Source organism: Blennius ocellaris (assembly GCF_963422515.1).
Source record: "Blennius ocellaris genome assembly, chromosome: 9".
Lineage (NCBI taxonomy): Eukaryota > Metazoa > Chordata > Actinopteri > Blenniiformes > Blenniidae > Blennius > Blennius ocellaris.
In genome coordinates, this window is record NC_137658.1 from 14,881,504 (window position 1) to 14,901,289 (window position 19,786).

The 19,786-nt window shown below is 43.5% G+C and overlaps 2 protein-coding genes across 2 annotated transcripts in view; one reads left to right on the forward strand and one right to left on the reverse strand.

Annotated features, from left to right (window-relative positions):
- tenm2a (teneurin transmembrane protein 2a) overlaps positions 1-8,040 on the forward strand; it is a gene marked incomplete at its 5' end in the record, with an annotated part of 179,522 nt that extends 171,482 nt beyond the window's left edge. Inside the window, 9 exons of the mRNA XM_080502497.1 lie at positions 1,020-1,255; positions 1,350-1,646; positions 1,891-2,448; positions 2,584-2,853; positions 3,038-3,448; positions 4,654-4,764; positions 5,045-5,312; positions 5,776-5,906; positions 6,932-8,040. Coding sequence (XP_080358623.1) covers positions 1,020-1,255; positions 1,350-1,646; positions 1,891-2,448; positions 2,584-2,853; positions 3,038-3,448; positions 4,654-4,764; positions 5,045-5,312; positions 5,776-5,906; positions 6,932-7,669 — 3,020 coding nt within the window. The 3' untranslated portion in view covers positions 7,670-8,040. The remainder of the gene's footprint in view (positions 1-1,019; positions 1,256-1,349; positions 1,647-1,890; positions 2,449-2,583; positions 2,854-3,037; positions 3,449-4,653; positions 4,765-5,044; positions 5,313-5,775; positions 5,907-6,931) is intronic.
- A 5,353-nt stretch (positions 8,041-13,393) lies between these two features.
- On the reverse strand, positions 13,394-19,296 carry LOC308134789 (cysteine-rich and transmembrane domain-containing protein 1-like). The gene is made up of 3 exons (XM_080502580.1): positions 19,154-19,296; positions 15,925-16,232; positions 13,394-14,458 (listed from the first exon to the last, which is right to left on the reverse strand). Exons 2-3 carry the CDS (start codon positions 16,202-16,204, stop codon positions 14,355-14,357), a joined length of 384 nt encoding a protein of 127 aa, XP_080358706.1. The 5' UTR covers positions 16,205-16,232; positions 19,154-19,296; the 3' UTR covers positions 13,394-14,354.
- Positions 19,297-19,786: the final 490 nt, after the last annotated feature.

The window sequence follows — 19,786 nt, forward strand, 5'->3', positions numbered from 1 at the left end:
AATCGCTTCATTGTGATCAAGACGCCTGTTTTCAGACATCAGAGGGGAAAAAAATGAGCCCCAGCATTAGGCACAGGCTTATCTGTTTCCATTCTTGTGAGACAGTCATTAAATTGAGAGATTAGAGAGAGATGTCTGTCGTAGCCTCGCTGTTTCCATTCAGAATATTTTGAAGTTCGTGGATAGGAATCAGGACTCAGATCCATAAACATTTCATAGACATAATCTCCTCCCTCTGACACGAGCTTTTCTGACCAGACCAGTTTGATCATATTTCGGTTGACATGAAATGGCTGCTCTATCAGCTTGTTTCTGATTGGCTGCTTGCCTGTAAGCTTGGATTTGGTGTGTTCGGAGCCAGAGTAAACATCGAGGCCTGTCAACACAGCCCTCAGTCAGTAAGCGCTGTCTGTTTTTGGAGTTTGTCACGTCTCACAGATTCACCTGAATCCAAAAAGTCAAAAGCTTTTCTTCTTTTTTTTCCCTTGACCTCACTGAAAAGTTGCTGTCGAGATGAATATCAGCAGAAAAGTCAACTCAGACAATGTTTGTAGTACAATAAAGTAAACAACAATCGAGCACAATATATAATTGTCAAGAATGTGCAGTGAGAACATGCGTCTGCCTTATACTTTCAATATCTGTCATTTCTTTAAAGTATGCATGCATGCATACCAAACCCTCAGCGGTTAGAAGTAAAGGGGCTTATTTTGTACTGAAGCCTAAAAGCTTATACAGATGAAAAAAGTGTTTAACCTTTCTTAGAGATTTTAAAGGTTTTTACTGTTATTACTGTAAATATACAGTTTGAACTAGTTTCAGCACATCTATCCTACTAATAATGCTTTCTCTTTTTCAATGACTCTGACCCCCCCTAAAAACTAATAATTCATGTTAAATGTCTGAATGCTGTAATGACATTTCATTTGATGTCGGCAGGATTTCAATAAAGGAAATCATGAAAGTCCAGTGTTCATCTCTGCTTTGCTTCTTACATGTCGTCATGTCTCCCCCTGTAGATCAAGTGAGGAACAGCTATCAGCTGTGCAACAACGGGACCCTGAGAGTGATGTACGCCAATGGAATGGGCATCAGTTTCCACACAGAGCCGCACATCTTGGCCGGCTCCGTCAGTCCTACAATCGGCCGGCGAAACATCACCCTGCCAACGGACAATGGACTCAACTCCATCGAGTGGCGCCTGCGCAAGGAGCAGACCAAGGGCAAGGTCACTGTGTTCGGGAGGAAGTTGAGGGTAAGCTGGCAACGGCCTTCTTAACTTTTTTTTTTTTTTTTTTTTTTTTCTTTTGAGTCAAAACATAACTTGGAAACATCTTCCTTGTCCTCAGGCTCATGGCCGCAATCTTCTCTCTATCGACTTTGATCGCAACACACGTACCGAGAAGATTTACGACGATCATCGCAAGTTCACGCTGCGCATCATGTATGACGCCCAGGGCCGCCCGGCCATGTGGCTGCCCAGCAGCAGCCTGGCAGTTGTCAACGTGTCCTATTCCACCACCGGGCAGCTCGTGGGCCTGCAGAGGGGCAGCATGAGCGAGAGGACGGAGTTTGACCCCCAGGGACGCATCCAGTCCCGCTCTTTTGTTGACGGCAAAGTGTGGAGCTACAGCTACCTCGATAAAGTGAGTAAATTCATCATTAACTTTGTCATCCAAGAGTCATATCTTACTCGGGAAGGCAATAACAAGTGAGCAGAGTAATTTGGATTGCAGAACTGAGTGAAATAATACATCATTTTTATGGTTATGAAGGTTCGGATTTGTCAGGTGAGAGCAAATTACTCGCAGTGCTATTTCACAGAAGGCAAGTCACCCATTGATAATGCTATTATGTTAATCCCCATTTCACTGTTTTCTCTGCTTCCAGTCCATGGTGCTTCTCCTGCAGAGCCAAAGACAGTACGTCTTTGAGTTTGACGCCTCAGGCCGGGTGACAGCGGTCACAATGCCCAGCGTTGCCCGACACACCATGTTCACACACGTGTCGGTGGGATACATCCGCAACACGTACAACCCTCCGGAGAGCAACGCCTCCATCATCCACGACTTCTGCGAGGACGGCAGACCTCAGGCCTCATACTTCCTTGGCACCGGACGACGAGTCCTCTACAAGTACGGCAAGCTGGCCAAGCTCTCTGAGATCGTGTACGACAGCACTGCCGTCACGTTCGGGTACGACGAGACGGCGGGTGTCCTGAAGATGGTCAACCTGCAGAGCGGGGGCTTCTCCTGCACCATCCGGTACCGCAAAATGGGCCCGCTCATCGACAAGCAGATCTACCGCTTCAGTGAGGAGGGAATGGTCAACGCCAGGTTCGACTACACCTACCATGATAACAGCTTCCGTATCGCCAGCATGAAGCCGGTCATTAGTGAGACGCCACTTCCTGTCGATCTTTATCGATACGATGAGATTTCCGGAAAGGTGCAGAACTGTTTCTCTAAATTGAGACACCCCCCCCCCCCCCCCCCCCCACTTTCAGGAAAAAACATTACCTCACAAAACTTTTTGTTGGCCACGAGAAGTCTCACCTTGTAAACTTTTCCTTTTGTCCTCTAGGTGGAGCACTTTGGAAAGTTTGGGGTCATTTACTATGACATCAATCAAATCATCACCACAGCCGTTATGACACTGAGTAAGCATTTCGACACCCACGGTCGCATCAAGGAGGTCCAGTACGAGATCTTCCGCTCACTTATGTACTGGATGACGGTGCAATATGACAGCATGGGACGAGTGGTAAAAAGAGAGCTCAAGATCGGGCCCTACGCCAACACCACTCAGTACCGCTATGATTATGATGGGGACGGACAACTGAGCGGCGTCAAGGTGAATATTCTGAACGCAGAGATTTGAATTTTCAGACATTTCCCTTTCTTTCGAGGCTAAAGTGTCCATTACACTTCATTTCATCGATGAGCTGCAATCTGTGACTGCCTCGGACTTCATCATGGTCACGAGGAAAGTAAAATAATGGTCGAATCGCACATAAAGACCTTGTTGTTCTTTCCAGGTGAACGACTGGTCTACGTGGCGCTACAGCTACGACCTGAACGGGAACCTCCACCTTCTGAATCCCGGGAACAGCGCCCGTATCTTGCCCCTCCGTTATGACCTGAGAGACCGCATCACGCGCCTGGGAGATGTCCAGTATCGCCTGGATGAGGACGGCTTCCTCAGCCAGCGCGGCTCGGACGTCTTTGACTACAACTCCAAAGGTCAGCTCTTGAGGGCCTACAACCGAGGGCCTGGAGGCTGGAGCGTTGTGTATCACTACGACGGGCTGGGCCGCAGAGTGTCCACGAGGAACAGCCTGGGGCAGCACCTTCAGTTCTTCTATGCTGACCTCAACCATCCGGCTCGGGTGACACACATCTTCAATCACTCCAGCTCCGACATCTCGTCCCTCTACTATGACCTGCAGGTGCGTTTGTGGGTGGGTTGGTGGGTGGATGGGTGGGGCATCATAGCCACCAGAGCCCAAAAATATATCCTGGAACAAATAATGAACAGAAAGGACCACCGTGTCATCATAGCTCTAAAGTCCTCCTCCTCCCTGGATTTCATTGGACATGGTCCAAAAACCTGGGAAAGGTCTCAGAAATTTATGTTTTCTTATAATTTTTATAAAATTTAAAAAATGAATAAATACTTTAGCTGGGAATCTTAAGACATTTTTTTTTACATGCAGTTTTACACTCAACAAAAAGTTCAGCAGCCATTATCAACTGCAAGGTAGCCAGTAACTTTTTAATGTACTACCCACTGTGGCAGTTTAACAATAATGTTGTATGCCAGCCCCTAAGCACAAAAATCACGCATCGCAGATTTAATAGGAAAGGATATGATCTGTAACTTTTTACCTGTAGAATTGGTGAAGCTAGTATTTCAGGTTAGCAGGCATTTTATAGTTACGTCTATTTCCAATTTGGCATTCAGTTTGAGTTTGGCCTGAGTTCATTGAGTTTCTTTTTTTATGTGTTTTTTTTCTTTTTTCGTTTAGCATGTATTTTAAATTGAGCACATCTTTCAGTTCAGTATGTACTTATATTTTGAAGTGGATTCTGTTTCAATGTAATATCAATTCAACATTTATTTCACAATAATATCTTTCCTCTCATTCTGCATGTATTTATAATTCAACTTGCATTTTGATCTAACGTCTACATCCTGTTTAGCATGTACTGTATGTTAATTATGTATGTTTTAATTTGTTTTTTGCACGAATGTTCAATCTCAAATCTATTTCCTATTGAGAGTCCTTTTTAGCTGAGCACATAAATCAATTCAACATGTCTTTACTTTCCAGCATGTATTTTTAATTTGCCTTTTATGGTATAGCCCTCAGACTCCAGCAGTGTGGTTTAGAGAAAAGCTCCACTTATACTCCTCAGAGCAGCATTGTTGAACACCCTCTCAAAGCAAATTCTTATTTTCTCTCTCCTGCTCAGTTTCTCTCGTGTCCAAGAGAATAAAAACCTCCCATTTCAAGCGGGAGGATAATTTACCACAAACAGGGTTACACTGCCCCCTGCTGATCAGCATAGTTAACTATTCTTGAAATACCGTGTTACATTTGCTGTATGAGCCCTATATTAAAAAAAAAAAAATTTACTTTGTCATTGTTAGGGCCATTTATTTGCCATGGAGGTGAGCAGTGGCGAGGAATACTACATCGCTTCTGACAACACGGGCACACCACTGGCAGTGTTCAGCAGCAATGGACAGATGATCAAACAGGTAACACACACACAACAACTGTGCACCTTCTTGCTTCGGCTGCAAAAAAGGGTTAGAGGGTGAGGTTGTTGTCATTTTCTGTTGTAGATTCTTGGTTTTTACAAAAAATATAGACATTTTCATCACGTATCCTCTGCACCACAACAAAGGAAAACTTTTATTTTCATGGTCCCCTGTGTGGCCCCTGAACTAAAACGTGTTTGACACTTCAGTTTTAAACCCTTCCAGCATCGCAGGATGGAAACGATGACTTGTCTGGTGTCTGAATTGTGTCCCTCAGGTGCAGTACACTGCCTACGGCGAGGTCTACCTCGACTCAAACCCAGAGTTCCCTCTGGTGGTGGGTTTCCACGGGGGTCTCTACGATCCTTTGACCAAGCTGGTCCACTTCACCCAGCGGGATTATGACGTGTTGGCGGGACGCTGGACCTCACCGGACTACAGCATCTGGCCCAAGATCGGGAAAGATCCGTCACCGTTTAATTTGTACATGTTCAAGAACAACAACCCACTCAGCGACATGCTGGATGTCAAAAACTACGTCACAGGTAGAGGATTCATGTTCATTCACTTGAAGGGCTCTTACTTAATTTATTTTGGATTTGTGGGTGTTTGTTTGTTTTTGGTGCATTGAAATCACAACACAAGAGAAGTTGTACTTTCACAGGATAAATCCAAATAAATCCACAGAGCTGATAAGCCTTCAGAGTAAAGATTTGTGCGGGTCACTTTAAATCACTCAACATGCTCGGCTCAGTTTCTGTCCCGTTATATAAGTGATCCCCAGTGCTCAGGAGAAGCAGATTGTTCTCGAATAAAAAGTTGACGCAAGTAACAGGGAACTACAGATGGCACGGTGTCTTGATAGATTTGCATAACACCAACTGAGTAACGGAAGCAAACGCAAGTTAGGTTTTTAAGAAGAAAGAAAAAAAACACGGATTCATTTTGCCGCTGTGTTTAACTTCGTCATGCAGCAATTTCATTTCCCCTCTTTGTCTGCTGCTGTAGATGTGAAGAGTTGGCTGGTGATGTTTGGCTTCCAGCTCAGCAACATAATCCCCGGGTTCCCCCGACACTCGCTCTACTTCGTGGAGCCGCCGTACGAGCTGCAGGCCACGCAGCACTGCGAGAATGGACAGGTACAGTCAAACACTCTCTTCATTTCTCCTCCCAAATGCACCTTTAACTGCATGAAATTGTTTACACTACCACAGAGTTTTTATCCGGTGAGAGACGAGAAAAAGAAAAATCATTGTCAGTTACATTGCAGTGATAATAATTCTATTCAATTTAGTTTAACATTTTCTAGTTGCTCATATTTTATAGAGTGGTGGGACCCAAATACAAAAATTACTCTGATCGCTTTGTAATTAATTAAATTATTCATATGCCAATATTATTATTATTATACAGGAAGTAGGTTTTTTTTTTGGTTTTGTTTTGTTTTTTTATGTGAATAAATCCGTAAATGCTCTTACATATGTTTACACACTGAAATCAAGTTTATCTGGACTCTGTCGAGGAGTCAAATGTGTCGCTGGCAGAAGAAATGTGAAAGGTGAAGAAAACCAAGGAAAAACACATTAGAGTAAAACAAAGAGAGAAAAACTTTTTATTTTTTTAAATGACGATAACTGCGTCGCAGTACAAAAGAAAAGTGTTCAGTCTGTTTTTTTCTGCTCTGAAGTTGAAGCAGCTCTCGGGGGATTTTCTTTAAAACATTTGGAGCATAAAGACTAAAAGCAGCTTCTGCATGTTTGGGTGTAAAGCATTCAGAGCTCAATCAGCCAGGAGTAATATGTTTAAATCTAGGACACTTTCCTAATGTTGTTGAGCGTTTTCAATCAGCTGCAGCTGTTAGATTAAGACCAATAAAAACAGTGTCACGGTAAAGTTGACTGGAAACATTTTTTTAAAGTGAGACTGAAAACCTGAGTTGCTCTGGTGATGTGCAAAATCCTGGTTGGATATTTCGAATTTTTTCATGCTTTCCATCCCACAGTTTTGTTTTTTTAACTTTCCATCATGCAGCATGGAGTTGACTGTCTCATCGTCACATTTGCTGACCTGCTGCTGCTCTGAGACACGTTTCTACCCAACTCCTTTTGTTTACTATTTGGAATTATTAGTACCAGCTCTAGACATTATTGTTTCTTTTCTGCAGCTCATCACTGGCGTGCAGCAGGCCGCCGAGCGCCACAACCAGGCCTTCATGGCTCTGGAGGGCCGTCTGCTCAACAAGGAGCGGCGCAGGCGCAAGGACAAGCCCGGCCACTGGTTCGGGACCAGCACCCCCATCGTCGGCCGAGGTGTGATGCTGGCGCTCAAAGAGGGCCGGGTCGTCGCCGGCGTGTCGGCACTGGCCAGCGACGACAGCCGAAAAGTGGCTCTGGTGCTCAACGGCGCCCAGTACCTGGAAGGCACGCACTACACGCAGGACGGGAAGGACTGCCACTACTTCGTGAAGGTGGGCTCCGCCGACAGTGACCTGTTGGCGCTGGGGCTCACCAACGGGCGGAAGTCCCTTGAGAGCGGCATCAACGTGACAGTGAGCGGGCGGTCGAGGCGCGGCGTGACCGTGGAGTTCGCCGTGCCGTCACTCGTCCTAAGCGTCCGCTACGGGCTGGCCGTGGACGTGGTGGACGAAGAGAAGGTAAGACTGTTGGAACTGGCCCGGCAGAGGGCTCTGGCGGGAGCCTGGGCCAAGGAGCAGCAGAGGGCGAGGGACGGGAAGGGGGGCAGTCGCCTCTGGACGGAGGGGGAGAGACAGCAGCTGCTAACGACGGGGAGAGTACAAGGCTACGATGGCTACTACGTGCTGCCCGTGGAGCAGTACCCGGAGCTGGCCGACAGCAGCAACAACATCCAGTTTCTCAGACAGAACGAGATGGGCAGGAGGTAACAGCCCACCTGGACTCGCTCGAAGGGCAGACTTTTTACCCTTTCTCCCACTTTTGCGTCTCTAAATTCCCGTTCCCTTTTCTTGTTTTGGGGTCGTTGTTTTTCTTTTCTTACCCAGCCTCCTCACCCTTCCTCCTTTTAAAAACCCATGGAGAAATAACCAACACACGGGGTTATTCAAGGAACGCTGCAGGGACTTTTGAAAAGAATGAAAACATATTAATTTTACTGCCACAGGCAAAAGAACACTTATAGCTTCGTCAAGTTTTTTTTTTTTGTTTTGTTTTGTTTTGTTTTTTGGAGAAAAAAAACTTTGAACAACTGAAAAAGCACTGAAGAACTTTGAGAACTGTCGCTTAACGAATAAGAAGATTCCCCTTTTTAAAAAAGATAGTGATATTTTCGCCCATATTTTTTGGGTCACACCGAGAGCGGCCATGACAGCTACTGATCACCCTGTGGGGGAGGGGGGGAGGGGGGGGGGGGGGGGGGGGGGGTTGTAGTGTGCTGGCTTCTGCGGTCACAGCTTGTCTTGTCTCTTAATACACACTGACGGTAAAAAAAAACAAAAACAAAAAAAAAAAGGGACCAAAGTGGAGACAAAAAGCCACTCCGGAGCGAGACCACTCACAACCACACATCACAGGACGACTTCATAAGGCAGCGACAAGCTTGGGTTACCGGTCGTCCAACACTATGAGTCGTCTCCCTGTCTCAGGCCTCCCATCGTCCACCTCGGACCGGTCCTCTGCTGCCGGGGCGGCGCACATCCAACCAAGCAACACACAGGCTTAACAGCATCCTTAAAAAGACCACGCTGTTAACGGACAAGACAATGAACTTTTTCACAAAAATAGAAAAAACATAAATAAATAAACAGTCCAAAAAAAAAAAAAAAAAAAAAGGTGATGGCTATATTTGTGGACAGTGGTGTCACACAGCATTGTTTATTTTGAAATGAGGAGAAGGATCATACTACTACATATGTGTCCGACTACACTAAATTTCAGGATGTTGCGTATACTGTAGATGCCGTAGTTTTGTACGTTTCAGTCGCGGTAGAATTGTGAGACTTTCACCAAGGCACTTCTGTACAGAACGATCCAAACGCACCACTCACAGAGTCCGAAATACATGCGAAGTTAATATTTATTTGAGTTTACTCATTTTTTTTATTTATTTATTCTTAGTACTATATGACAATCATGAATGAGTCACCGGTTCTATTCCAGATGAACATTAATGGATGAGTTTTATTTTCTTTTGTATGATATGTAATAAATGTTCATTTTTGTTTTTGTATTAATTTCAGTTTTGCTGCCAGGGCAAATAATAGTCACTCTCAAAAATAATAATTTATGTAATAAAGTGTTTAAAGAAAAAAAAAACAGTTTATACTTTAAATAAAGTCTTTAAAACTGTGAAATCTGTTTTTTCGAAATATATTTCGATGTACAGTGTATAGACCTACCTTTATGCAGCACAGTAGAATATTGTTCAGAATATCAAGTTTTATATTTCTAAGAGGAAGTGGCTTGTAATGTGCAAAATCTTTAGCTGGTCTTACTACTCTAGAGTTTTGTGGCACTCTAATACTCCATATCTACAATATCGGTCCGCAGTTTGTTGTTTTTGACTGTTCTTCGGTTTGGAAGCAGAGATATTCCTGTCCTAGATCCCAACAGCAGTAGCAGTAATGGATCCCTCTCACTGTGAAGAGACTCGTGCTGGATGTCATAATGTACCAAATCAGTATTATGGAAGGATGATTCTTATACATTCACTGAAACGAGACTCTTCTGAGAACCTTATCAATAAAAACATAATTGTTTACTTCAACTAAGCAGCGTGGAATTCACTTTCATCTCAGTGCTGTGTTTGGAGTTGACGCATGTTACTTTTACACCACAGGGTTTTTTTTTTGGGGGGGGGGGGTTTGGGGTCTTTTAACGGATGAGTTTGAGTCCCACAGGGCTGCTGGCACCACAGGGAAAAGACTGCATTAAAGGAGGTAAGACTGATTATTATTTCACATGAACATGCTTGCTGTATTTTGTTCAAGGATGCAAAAGACCAGTTTATTGACACACACGCAGCCGTTTTCCTGTCAACACGCGGAGTGATGATTTTGACAAACACTGCACAGTGTTTACAAAACTGCTCTTTGAATGTAACTTTTCGCCTCAGAAATCTGGATGATTCATGAAAGACGAGCTGTGCCGTGCAGAGGCGAGCCAGGACTTGTTCTCAGTTCTGCTCAATATGATTCCTGATAAAAAGCATCAGTTAATATTTTGTATTTGTGTTTGTCCAATAGCGATTCTTCAAACTCAGTAAAGGTGGGTATGTACACTAGGAATAAAAGCAAAGCATGCATCATGGACACTAAAGAACATTTGATTTGGAGTTTCTCATTAACCCCTTTGTAGGCTGTTGCCCCAACAAAAACTACCTATAATTTATCATCCAGAGCAGGAAATCATTATTAATTCCCTCATGTAGCCACGTAGTATTGGGCCTCCCTGTTCATTTGCGTCTGTGCAAAGTTTTACACCACACTGGTTTTATATTCTTATCACTGGCTTCAAAATGTGGCTCATAATCATCTGCACTGACAAACAAACTGGATTATGCATGTACACATCCGGTGTAGCCCTCGCTTGTTATATATTTAATGAAGTTCTCATTAAATATGATGACAACTCACTGCCTTCATCCAACTTTATGATAGACAACATGCTCCTGTATATTGTCACTCCACCAACACTCACATTTTTGGTTTAAAAAGTGCAACAAAACTATTCAAACATTCGTCTTTGCATGTTAGGTCGTGTCGGAAAAATCCTGAGAGCGGTTTCCCTTTTATTATCTTTTTGCAAATGCTGTGCTTTTCAACCATCTTTGTGGTTTTTCTCATGTCAAAATCTTATATGTCTTTGTTATGAATGAGTGTAGCATCACTGAAACTTCAACTCACAATGAACTCCTGTTAGTTCGTACTATGATACAGTGTTGAAATGATATTCAATTACATTTAATTAAACATAATATAGTACTGGCAGTTTGAGGGCAAAAAAAAAAATTAAACCCAATCCAAGTCAGTGATCCAGTCATTGTTCAGACTAACTAATTGCTCATTTGGTTGCTTTGTGCTTATGGAATGAAAAGCTCACCAACAAATGTCTCATCAGAACGCTGATGCCGGGTTTTCAAGGTATGCTGTTGCCATATGTGCAATATGTCCGCCATATGGCAGCTATTGTGTTTACCGTTCCACCGAGCAGTGGTGGCACCTGCTGCTTCTGCTCGCTTAAACGGAGGACAGGCAGTGGGTGCTGCGGTGACTCCATGCGATATCTTGGTTATAAAGTACATCACAAGACGGGACAGGCGAAGATACGATGATTATCCTATCTGAATTACGTATGTGTTTAAGATGATGTGATGACTTGTTTCAGTACATTTTGTTGATTTTGGGGTGTTTGCTGTGAAAAGATAAAGTCACCCTATTGGCTCTATTTGACTGAGCTGGCAGGTTCTTCGTTGCCTTCGGGGATTGGGGCAGAATCAGGGGAAGCCCTGGAGCCTTCGAGTTGGCATAGAAACTAATAAACTTCTGAAAGTTCCAATTTGCTGTACAAGTATATCCCTTTCTTTACATTTCAGTGACGATAACAAAGAGAAGAAATTGGAATGTAATACTCAGAATTCATTGCTGAAGTCTCCAGCAGCTTTTCTTTAATTCTGTTCATTATGAGAGGTGTCGCTTCACAGGAATCACACAGGAGTTAATAGGTTTGAACAGACCACACCAACCATCAGGGGCGAGTGCAGGGATCTGCAACCCTTATGACCGAAAGAGCCATTTCTGTAACTTTCCACCGAATAGAATTTATCTGGAGCTGCAAAACGTTATCTGAAATTAAGAAAAAAGAAACCATGTTAAAAACAATATAGCTATGCATAGAAGAATTGAGGTTGCATTCAGGAAGTGTCATAGCGACACTTTAGATGTATTTCATTATGTTTTCAGCTTTTGTGGCCAATATTTAGAGAGTTTTCTTCCTATTTTTTACAAGTATTTTCACACTTTAACCATTTAGTTGTTGCAAGCTGCTGTGTGCTTGCAGTATAGCACTGATGGCTATACTGGTCACTTTTTCCTTTTCCTTGTTTCTTTTTTCTCATTTATTTCTTCTTTATTCTTCTTTCATTTGTTTCTTTTTTTTATCGTTTTCATATTTCCCCCTTTACCTTTCTTTCTCTTTTTTTATTGTCTTTTTTTTCCTGATTTAGCCATACCAGCAATGTTAATCTTTTTGGTTTGACTTTTCTTCCTGTAGAAATTTCTTTTAAGTCATTTGACCATTTTAGTAATTTTCTGAAAGCTTCCTTCATAGTCATTACTGCGAAGCTGAAGAGCAACATGTGGCTCCACACCTGCAGGTTTCAGTCATCTGGGCTGAGAAAATCTGACAGGATCCAATACAGCTCTTGTTGTCCAGCTTTATGTAGCCTTGCAGGATGCCCAGCGAAGAAATAAGAAAGATGTGGTCTGGATGATTTAAACAAATACCAACAGGACCTGCAACTAATTCTGATGAGGAACAATCAACTTGTGCATGGAAATATCACAGGTCCAAACATTTACCACGTGCTCATCGTCCTCCACCGGATCCTCTTTCAGAACTTTGATTGCCATCGAGTCAAGGTTCTTCACATTGTGGCACCTGACCAAACGGAGGAGGCGCCACAGAGGATCCCTCCGTCTTCAAGGTGCGCAATAATAAAACCTCATCAAAGCAGACGTTTGGCTGGAGTGTCGAGTGTAATACCATTCACGACCAGGAGGTGGCACACTTGTTGAGCCTCACAATGGGAGTTCAGTTAAATCGTGAAATAAATTGCATTAATATTAAAACTTCAAATTCAAGTTTCACAAATGTATTTTTTTTTTCAAACCATTGATGCCAAAGTACATGTGATTTGGTCATTTGGGAAACAGAACCTTAAATGTTACACCATTAAGCACAATTTTCACCATGAATACTTTTTGATAATATATTTCTTAGTGTGTCTGTTAAAAATGTCCTCTCCAACTTAGGTTTACATTTATTTATCGTGATTTCCTGTAATTTGTCTTTGTTAAATCTGAAAGATCCCATGTTGGATACAATTCCGATATGTGTACAGTTCACCTTTGTGTACACATATATGAGGCAAGACTCAAATTATCTTTATGTAACGAGCAGCTGAACTTCCTCAATCTATTCTTGTCTAATTTAAGAAGAGTTGTGTGGTTGATCCAAGGTCAGCTGTGATAAAAGCAGGCGCCAGAATAGATCACTCATCCATTAAAGCAAACACAGAGTAAAACAAACACCCACACACACATTTATAGGCAATTTGGAGTCACTAATTAACCTAACCTAACATTCCAGTGTTTGGACAAAAAAAATCCCTGACAAGCCCTGAAAGCTCACAGCTCCTGAATCTGGCCTCGGCCATTTTGGAAAAGCAACATGCAGAAGTGAAGTTGTTTTAAGCCGGTGATCCATAACAAAAGCTTGTGCTTTTCACAGTGAAACAGGAACAAAATAAGCAGTCACATTTGTAACTGTTTCTCTCTACTGCAGATGGTCAGAATGTCTCACTGCAGCCCCACACACTCATACAAACGGCTCCAGTCCACAAAAAGAACACAAAGAACAAATGCTTTTTTTGTTATGGCAATAAATTATTTTAATGCAAGCCTTATTTAAAGCAAAAACAAAAGGCATCCAACAGGCAATTTGGTGGTGTCTGTTAAGCGTTAACTTTTTTTTTTTTGTCTTTTCTTTTTTATTTGACTTTCAAGGTATGTAATAAAAATAAGATTCAAATCATTTTCATATCAACAAGGAAACGGAAGAAAAAAAAAAGGACATTGTGGCCATCAGATTGAACGTAATAAAACATGAATCACTGTCACTTTTAAAAATGCTTCCTGGTTTTTGTATCATGATTCCAGCTGAAGACATAATCAGCAAACACTTCTTGTGTGCAAATGAAACAAGACACATTTCAAGCTTCAGCTTCTCACAGGCGCCCTGCGGCTCATTAGCAGCCAGGGGCTTGGTGGCCTTTGGGCACGGGGCTCAGAGGAAGGGGAGGTCCTGGGGCACTGTCACTAGAGCATAGCTGAGCAGGGGTGGAGGGGGGGGGGGGGGGGGGGCGGGAGGTAGTGAGGGAGTGGGGGAGGGAGGGGGCTGTAGGTGGGTTAACAAGCAGGCAGGAGTAGTATCTTAAGAGAGGTAATCATCGTAAAGTGCCAAAGAGCTTCATGCCACATGAGCCTGAGATCCAAGTATACTGTACGAGTTGAAGTGTAAGTGTGTGTGTGTGTATGTGCGTGTGTGTGTGTGTGTGTTGGTGCACGATTTCAGAGAGCAGCCCGAGTTTCGTGTTACAGGCGACTACAGAGGAATCTGTGGACAGGCCAGTCAGTCAGTGCCGAGGCTTCACATTCGAGTAAATGACTCTGGGAGGAGGCATCTGTACCAGATCAAGGCTGTTACTTATACACAAGTATAAGACTTGTAGAGAAATAGGGGGAGTCGTTGGGAGGTGGTACGGAATAAGGGGGGGGGGATGAGGCACAGAAATAGGGGGCGAGATAACGTAGGGGTAAACAGATGAGAGGGGCGTTATGTCAGCATGTCCCAGAGGCAGCAGCAACACAGAGCGGTCCAGCAGGCGGTCAGGCATGTGTCCCCCGTGTCGTCCCTTCTCCTGTCCTCCACCACATACACTACACGCACACAGAGGAGAGAAGACAGCAAGTCAGTTCAGGTCCAACAGTAATGTTTTTATTCCTCCTGTGCATCTGAATTAAACATGTGGCTGGATTGTGTTACTCATAACAGCTGTCCCAGGCAAAAGCGAGTCAAACGACGAACAGATCTCCCTTCCTTTGTGTTTGTTATGAATCATTCATGCTGAACCAAACAATCGTCCGGCTTTTGAAGGCTTTGGCTGTGACAAGTCATCACTTGACCTCGTCAGTTGATGAAGTGAAGATCTCTGGCCTCTTATCGCCAGATAACAAAGAATGACCTCATTATTCCCTCATTTTAAATTGCTTCATCAAAATGGGAACCATTGATCTGAAGTCACCGACAGCAGCTGTGACAGTTTGATGAGGGTCCAAACAATTTTCTCACGGTGAATATTTTGCAGTGTGCTATTTGTGCAGCTTGTACTACAGTTTACTCGATGCTCAGCACAGATTTGCATCCTCACTTGGCTTCTCGTTTTATGAATTTCTAATTGTCCTCCACAATTACGAACTCAATGTGTTTTCTCTTATCGTTGTCAGCATAGGATTCAAGAGTGGCAGGATTCACGAGGACTTCTCTTCCTGTGGCAGATCAAGTTTCATGACTGCAAACAGCCTGATGAGAAAAGGCTGAATAAATTGCTGAAACCTGCAGGGCGGTGTTACATAATCGTTGCAGGAAGCCAGCCGTCGGCATCAACACACCGAGGCAGGAGGTGAAAACTGTTTTCAGTTCAGGGGCCACATACATGACAACCCAGATCTTTGGTGGCCTGATCCAGTAAAATGATGTCATGTTAACCTTTAAATCCCAACATTTCTAATACATTCCTGCTGTGTTTCAGTGCAAATAAGCTCCAATATGTTATGAGAAAGTCAAAATTGACCTTATTTGTCCACAATCTCAAAAACCTAAAAATCCTGAAGAGAAATGAGTGCAATTCCAGAGAAATTACCTCTATTTCACCCTTTATTCATAAGAATTGAAGGCAACCGGAAATGCAACAAATGACTTGAATCTAATGTGCAATCTGACATCCGGTCTGTCATCGTGTTTATCTTCAGTCTGTCAAAAGATGCCGGAGGCTGCATAAATTGTACCGCCCGACAAGTGACAAACTCACCACAAGACACTGTCGCTTCGATGCGAGTGCTAGCATTAAGTTAGCCCAGCTTCCACTGCTGCAGCACAGGCCTCTGTGCAGCTGTGTGTCTGCTACAGTTATTAAAACTGGGATTCACAGTTGAATAAACAGGAAACATTCATTGAATAATTTAAGTTAAGGTTTTCTGTGTAAAATTTGCCATTTGCATGCTTGTTCCGGGAGAAAAAATGTAAACATTGAAGATGTACCTATGCAGAGCAGCTGTTGTACAAATGTTTGTAAAACCATTAAGGTTGTAATCCATACGGCGCATGGCTGCATGTCACTGCTCACCTGTGTTTTTGGGAGCTTCCCCGTACATGGGCCCGGGAGGAGGTCCACCCTGCCAACCAAACTGTGGTTGCCCCGGGTAACCCTGATAGGGAGGCTGCCCTGGCCCGGGATAAGGACCTCCGGGGCCCATGGCTCCAGGGGGGTAGTTAGGGTGAGACGGATTGGGCTGCTCCATGTTCACGGGGTATCCCTGCGGAGGGTAACCCTGTGGAGGGGCTCCCTGGGCTGGGTAGCCTGGAGCCGTTGGGCCTGGGTACGGAGGAGGCTGCTCGAAGTTCATCTTTGAAGTGAAGAGTCGCCGCTAATAGCTTTTGAAACATGAGAAAGAGTGACAAGAGTACATAATCAATGTATTTACAGAGTACAGCTTGCTAAATATATTGTGCACGTGCAGAAATACCAGTGAAATTGTTTATTTGCAAAGGAGAAAATTCCAGAGGAAATCTTGTGTGCCTTCCTCTTACTCGGTTACTCGACACCACGGGATGTTATCAACCTTTTATTTCATCTCCCATCTGCTTTGTATGTGACTTTTTTTGCAGTTTTTAAAAATACATTTCAGAAACAGCTAGCCAAATCGTTTAAGAAAATACGTAGCACACTATTCCTGAATGCTCCACACGTTTTGATGTGCTTTGTTTTGTCCGCGCTCCCAACTGCGAGGGACTCGCGCCAAAAAAACGGCCGAAGAATAGAAGAAGAAACAAACAACTGCCTCAGATTGTTGTTTGTCTTTGCCACTCAGGCAGAAACAACAACAAGGTTATAAAGTGGAAATTAGGCTGCTTTACATTTAATCTCGAAGGCACACATATGCCAAGATCATAGCTGGTGATTTATGGAACTCATCAAGGAGATCTCTTTTTCTAACACACTGCATTGTAAGACCGACAAATGAATGATGCAGCTGCTTCCCAGGACAGAAAAGTATACTTTAAAAGCTCAGACTCTCCGGATCCCTGAACACTCAGAGACACTCTGTTTAGGAGAGGCTGTGTTACGATTCAATGGTCGAACATGAGCCTCACCAGAGACAAGCACAAGTATCACACTGTTCACACGGTGAGTTTACAAAGGGAGCTTCACTGTCTGCTGGCCTAAGCTCATTAAATGAACCCTGGGAAAGAGGGGAGGGAAAAAAAAAAAAAAAAGCCTTGCTGTGACCGTACAGGTCGGTGCCGCATCGTCACACTTGAGTTGCTTCTTTACTCACACTGTAGTAACACATCACACATTCGTGTCGTGTCACATGCTTGAAAGTGACACGGGAATGAAGATTGCAGGGTGTTTTTTTTTTTTTTTTTAATATGCATTCCCAAGGATGATCCATTTTGAGCGCAAAACGAATCATTTGTTTCCCCCACTCACAGCGCCGGTGAGAACACGGTACATTTCCCATCCAAACACAAATGGCCGACGATAAGATGGATCCGGGCTCATCACAAACGCCCTCGCTTGCCTTCATTGCTGAATTCGCTCATGTGGAATGGCCATAACAACCAAAAAGTGGGCCAGCGGGAGATCTGCGGCCGTGCTCGGCCGCCCAGGATTCCTCTGTCGTGTTAGATATGTACACTGTAAACACCTAAACAGTGATCCAATCCTTTGCTGCTCATCATCCTTTTCCATCCACTCCTCTGTGTGTCATGAAGCAACACAGCCTGGAGTGTAAAAATGAGCTCAATCTGAACGCAACACCGCCTCAACCTCACCGGTAACGCTCCATGTTTCACGTTTAAGTTTATGCAACAAGAGACTTGAATGCAGAAACTGTGTGGCACAAGATAAAGTTAAAGTGAAATTTCAGAGTGACTGGCTAAAGCTTGTGAGAGAGTTAAAAAAAAGATGAATCAAGAAGATCCAGCTCGTTACTGTAACCTTGTGCTGGATGTCTGGACATTTCACTCCCATGTCTCTTTAAAGCTACTGTCAGACCATGAGGCCCCTGTAACTATGGTTACTGTTCTCCAGGGAGAACTGAAGGATCCCTGATGATTTGTTTTTTGCCACGCCAGTAAGTCTACAAGCACAACACCAGGTACCAGGAGTCGCTTGACGGCACACAGTCTATTTGACTGTTGTCAATACCGCCTGTGTTCCTCCTCCCACAACCTGCCAAAACATCAGCTTTGAGAGCTTTTGTCTGCTATAAAGTCTCTCGGGGAGATTCACTGTTCATAAAGAAGGCCTCTTCTTTTGTCAATAGTGTTAGGTTACTGGTCAAAGGGCTGAGAAGGCAATCCGTTCCATGTGATCTGGAAAAATAATAAAGTTATCTAACGGTAATAAAACATCTACCAGCAGCATCAAAGTTCACATTGTAAAAAATATATTACCAGGAGGCTTGATAGTGCAAACTACAGGTCTCAATGGCTATTTACACGTCTCGCTTGTTTGCTTCTATGGCAAAGCAGAGGTACAAGAAGTCTTCCGAGCATGTTTCCAAAACAGTGACACAGACCTTTCTCAATCCATCACATCCCTGTACACTACTGGTATGCCATGTACAAGACAAGACATAAACACGCATTGTCAGTCCACACAAAAAAATGCATACTGCGGGGGAATAGTTGAACAAATACGCCTCTTCTTGTTGAATCACATGATGAACTTTACATCTAATGGCAACTCAATGGACTCACAGTGTGATCCCCTCTCCCCCCCCCCAAAAAAAATGTGACCTAATCAGCTCCAAATAATGTATTCTCGCTTTCGCTTTATGCTGAAAGGGTCTCGTTATGCGCTGAGGTGAGGCATCCTTTGACAGCCACAGCCTGTGTTTGCTTCCTCTACGTCTAGAGAGACATCACGAGTCAGGGCCGGGGCTGCAGAAACAGACCTCACTGGACCCAATTAACCCATCTCACACAGAACAAACAAATCCATATCATTCATAGAATAATCCAAATTATAATCCCTCCCACATCACTGACACCGAGGCTTTTGTTCGGAAATTAAAAAAAAAAAAAAAAGCTAACGCTAGTCTGTTATTAGCTTCATATAACTGCAGCCTGATATTATTGGTATTGTTCGAAACTAGAAATGATGCTAGTTTGTGAAAATACATCAATACAGAAACAGTAAAATGATGTATAGTGCCAGTAAAAATTACAAGAGAGACGTAGAGGCACCTGCAGTCAGGCCCAGTCCATAACTGCTGAAAGTTCACAGTGACGAGGCTCTTCAACACAATTTACCCAGAAATTACATTACTGTCAGAATCACCTACCTCTGTGTGATAAAAACCCGACGGGCAGTAAACGACTACGCTTTCTCCTGCGCGAGAAACCCCGTCTTCTCTGTTTGTTTGTCTCCTTTTCTTAACGGAATGAGCGACACAGTGCGCGGACAGATACAGTGCGTAGAGCGCTTGGCTGGACACGACGTCACCCGCAGGGTACGTCGCGAGTGGGCTTCGGAGGACGTGATTGGACACTGGGGCGAAACCGTTGAGCGCGTGGTGCAATCAGGGGCAGTAGCGATGGAAGGCATGACGTCAGGGAAAATGCGATGACTCGTGATGGTTTGACTCATTAAAGATTAAACAGAGCGTGTCACGCAGGAGGATGCGAACTGATAAATGTTCATTTGTAATAATGTTTTTTAAACACAGGGGGAAAAAAATCTATATTTTTGTAAATCCATGTCAACTACACATTGAAAGTGCTGATCGCGCGCTCAAACAATGTCCCATACAACTGTTAACTTTCTTTTCCTTTCTTTTTTTGTTTAGAATCTACATACATGTAAACACACATACATGTGCATAGAAACGAGTACATATAACACAAATCGTCTGGCAAGCAATTGAACTATACAAAAACAAACTAACAAAAAAACAAACACAACATCCTGGGATATT

What these genes read in the sequence shown, in the direction of transcription:
- LOC308134789 (XM_080502580.1), bottom strand. Translation starts at nt 16,204, where the DNA reads ATGAACTTCGAGCAGCCTCCTCCGTACCCAGGCCCAACGGCTCCAGGC. An exon ending in GGAAGCTCCCAAAAACACAG is followed by an intron (nt 14,459 to 15,924) that starts GTGAGCAGTGAC and finishes GTGTGCGTGTAG; the next exon opens with TGTATGTGGTGGAGGACAGG.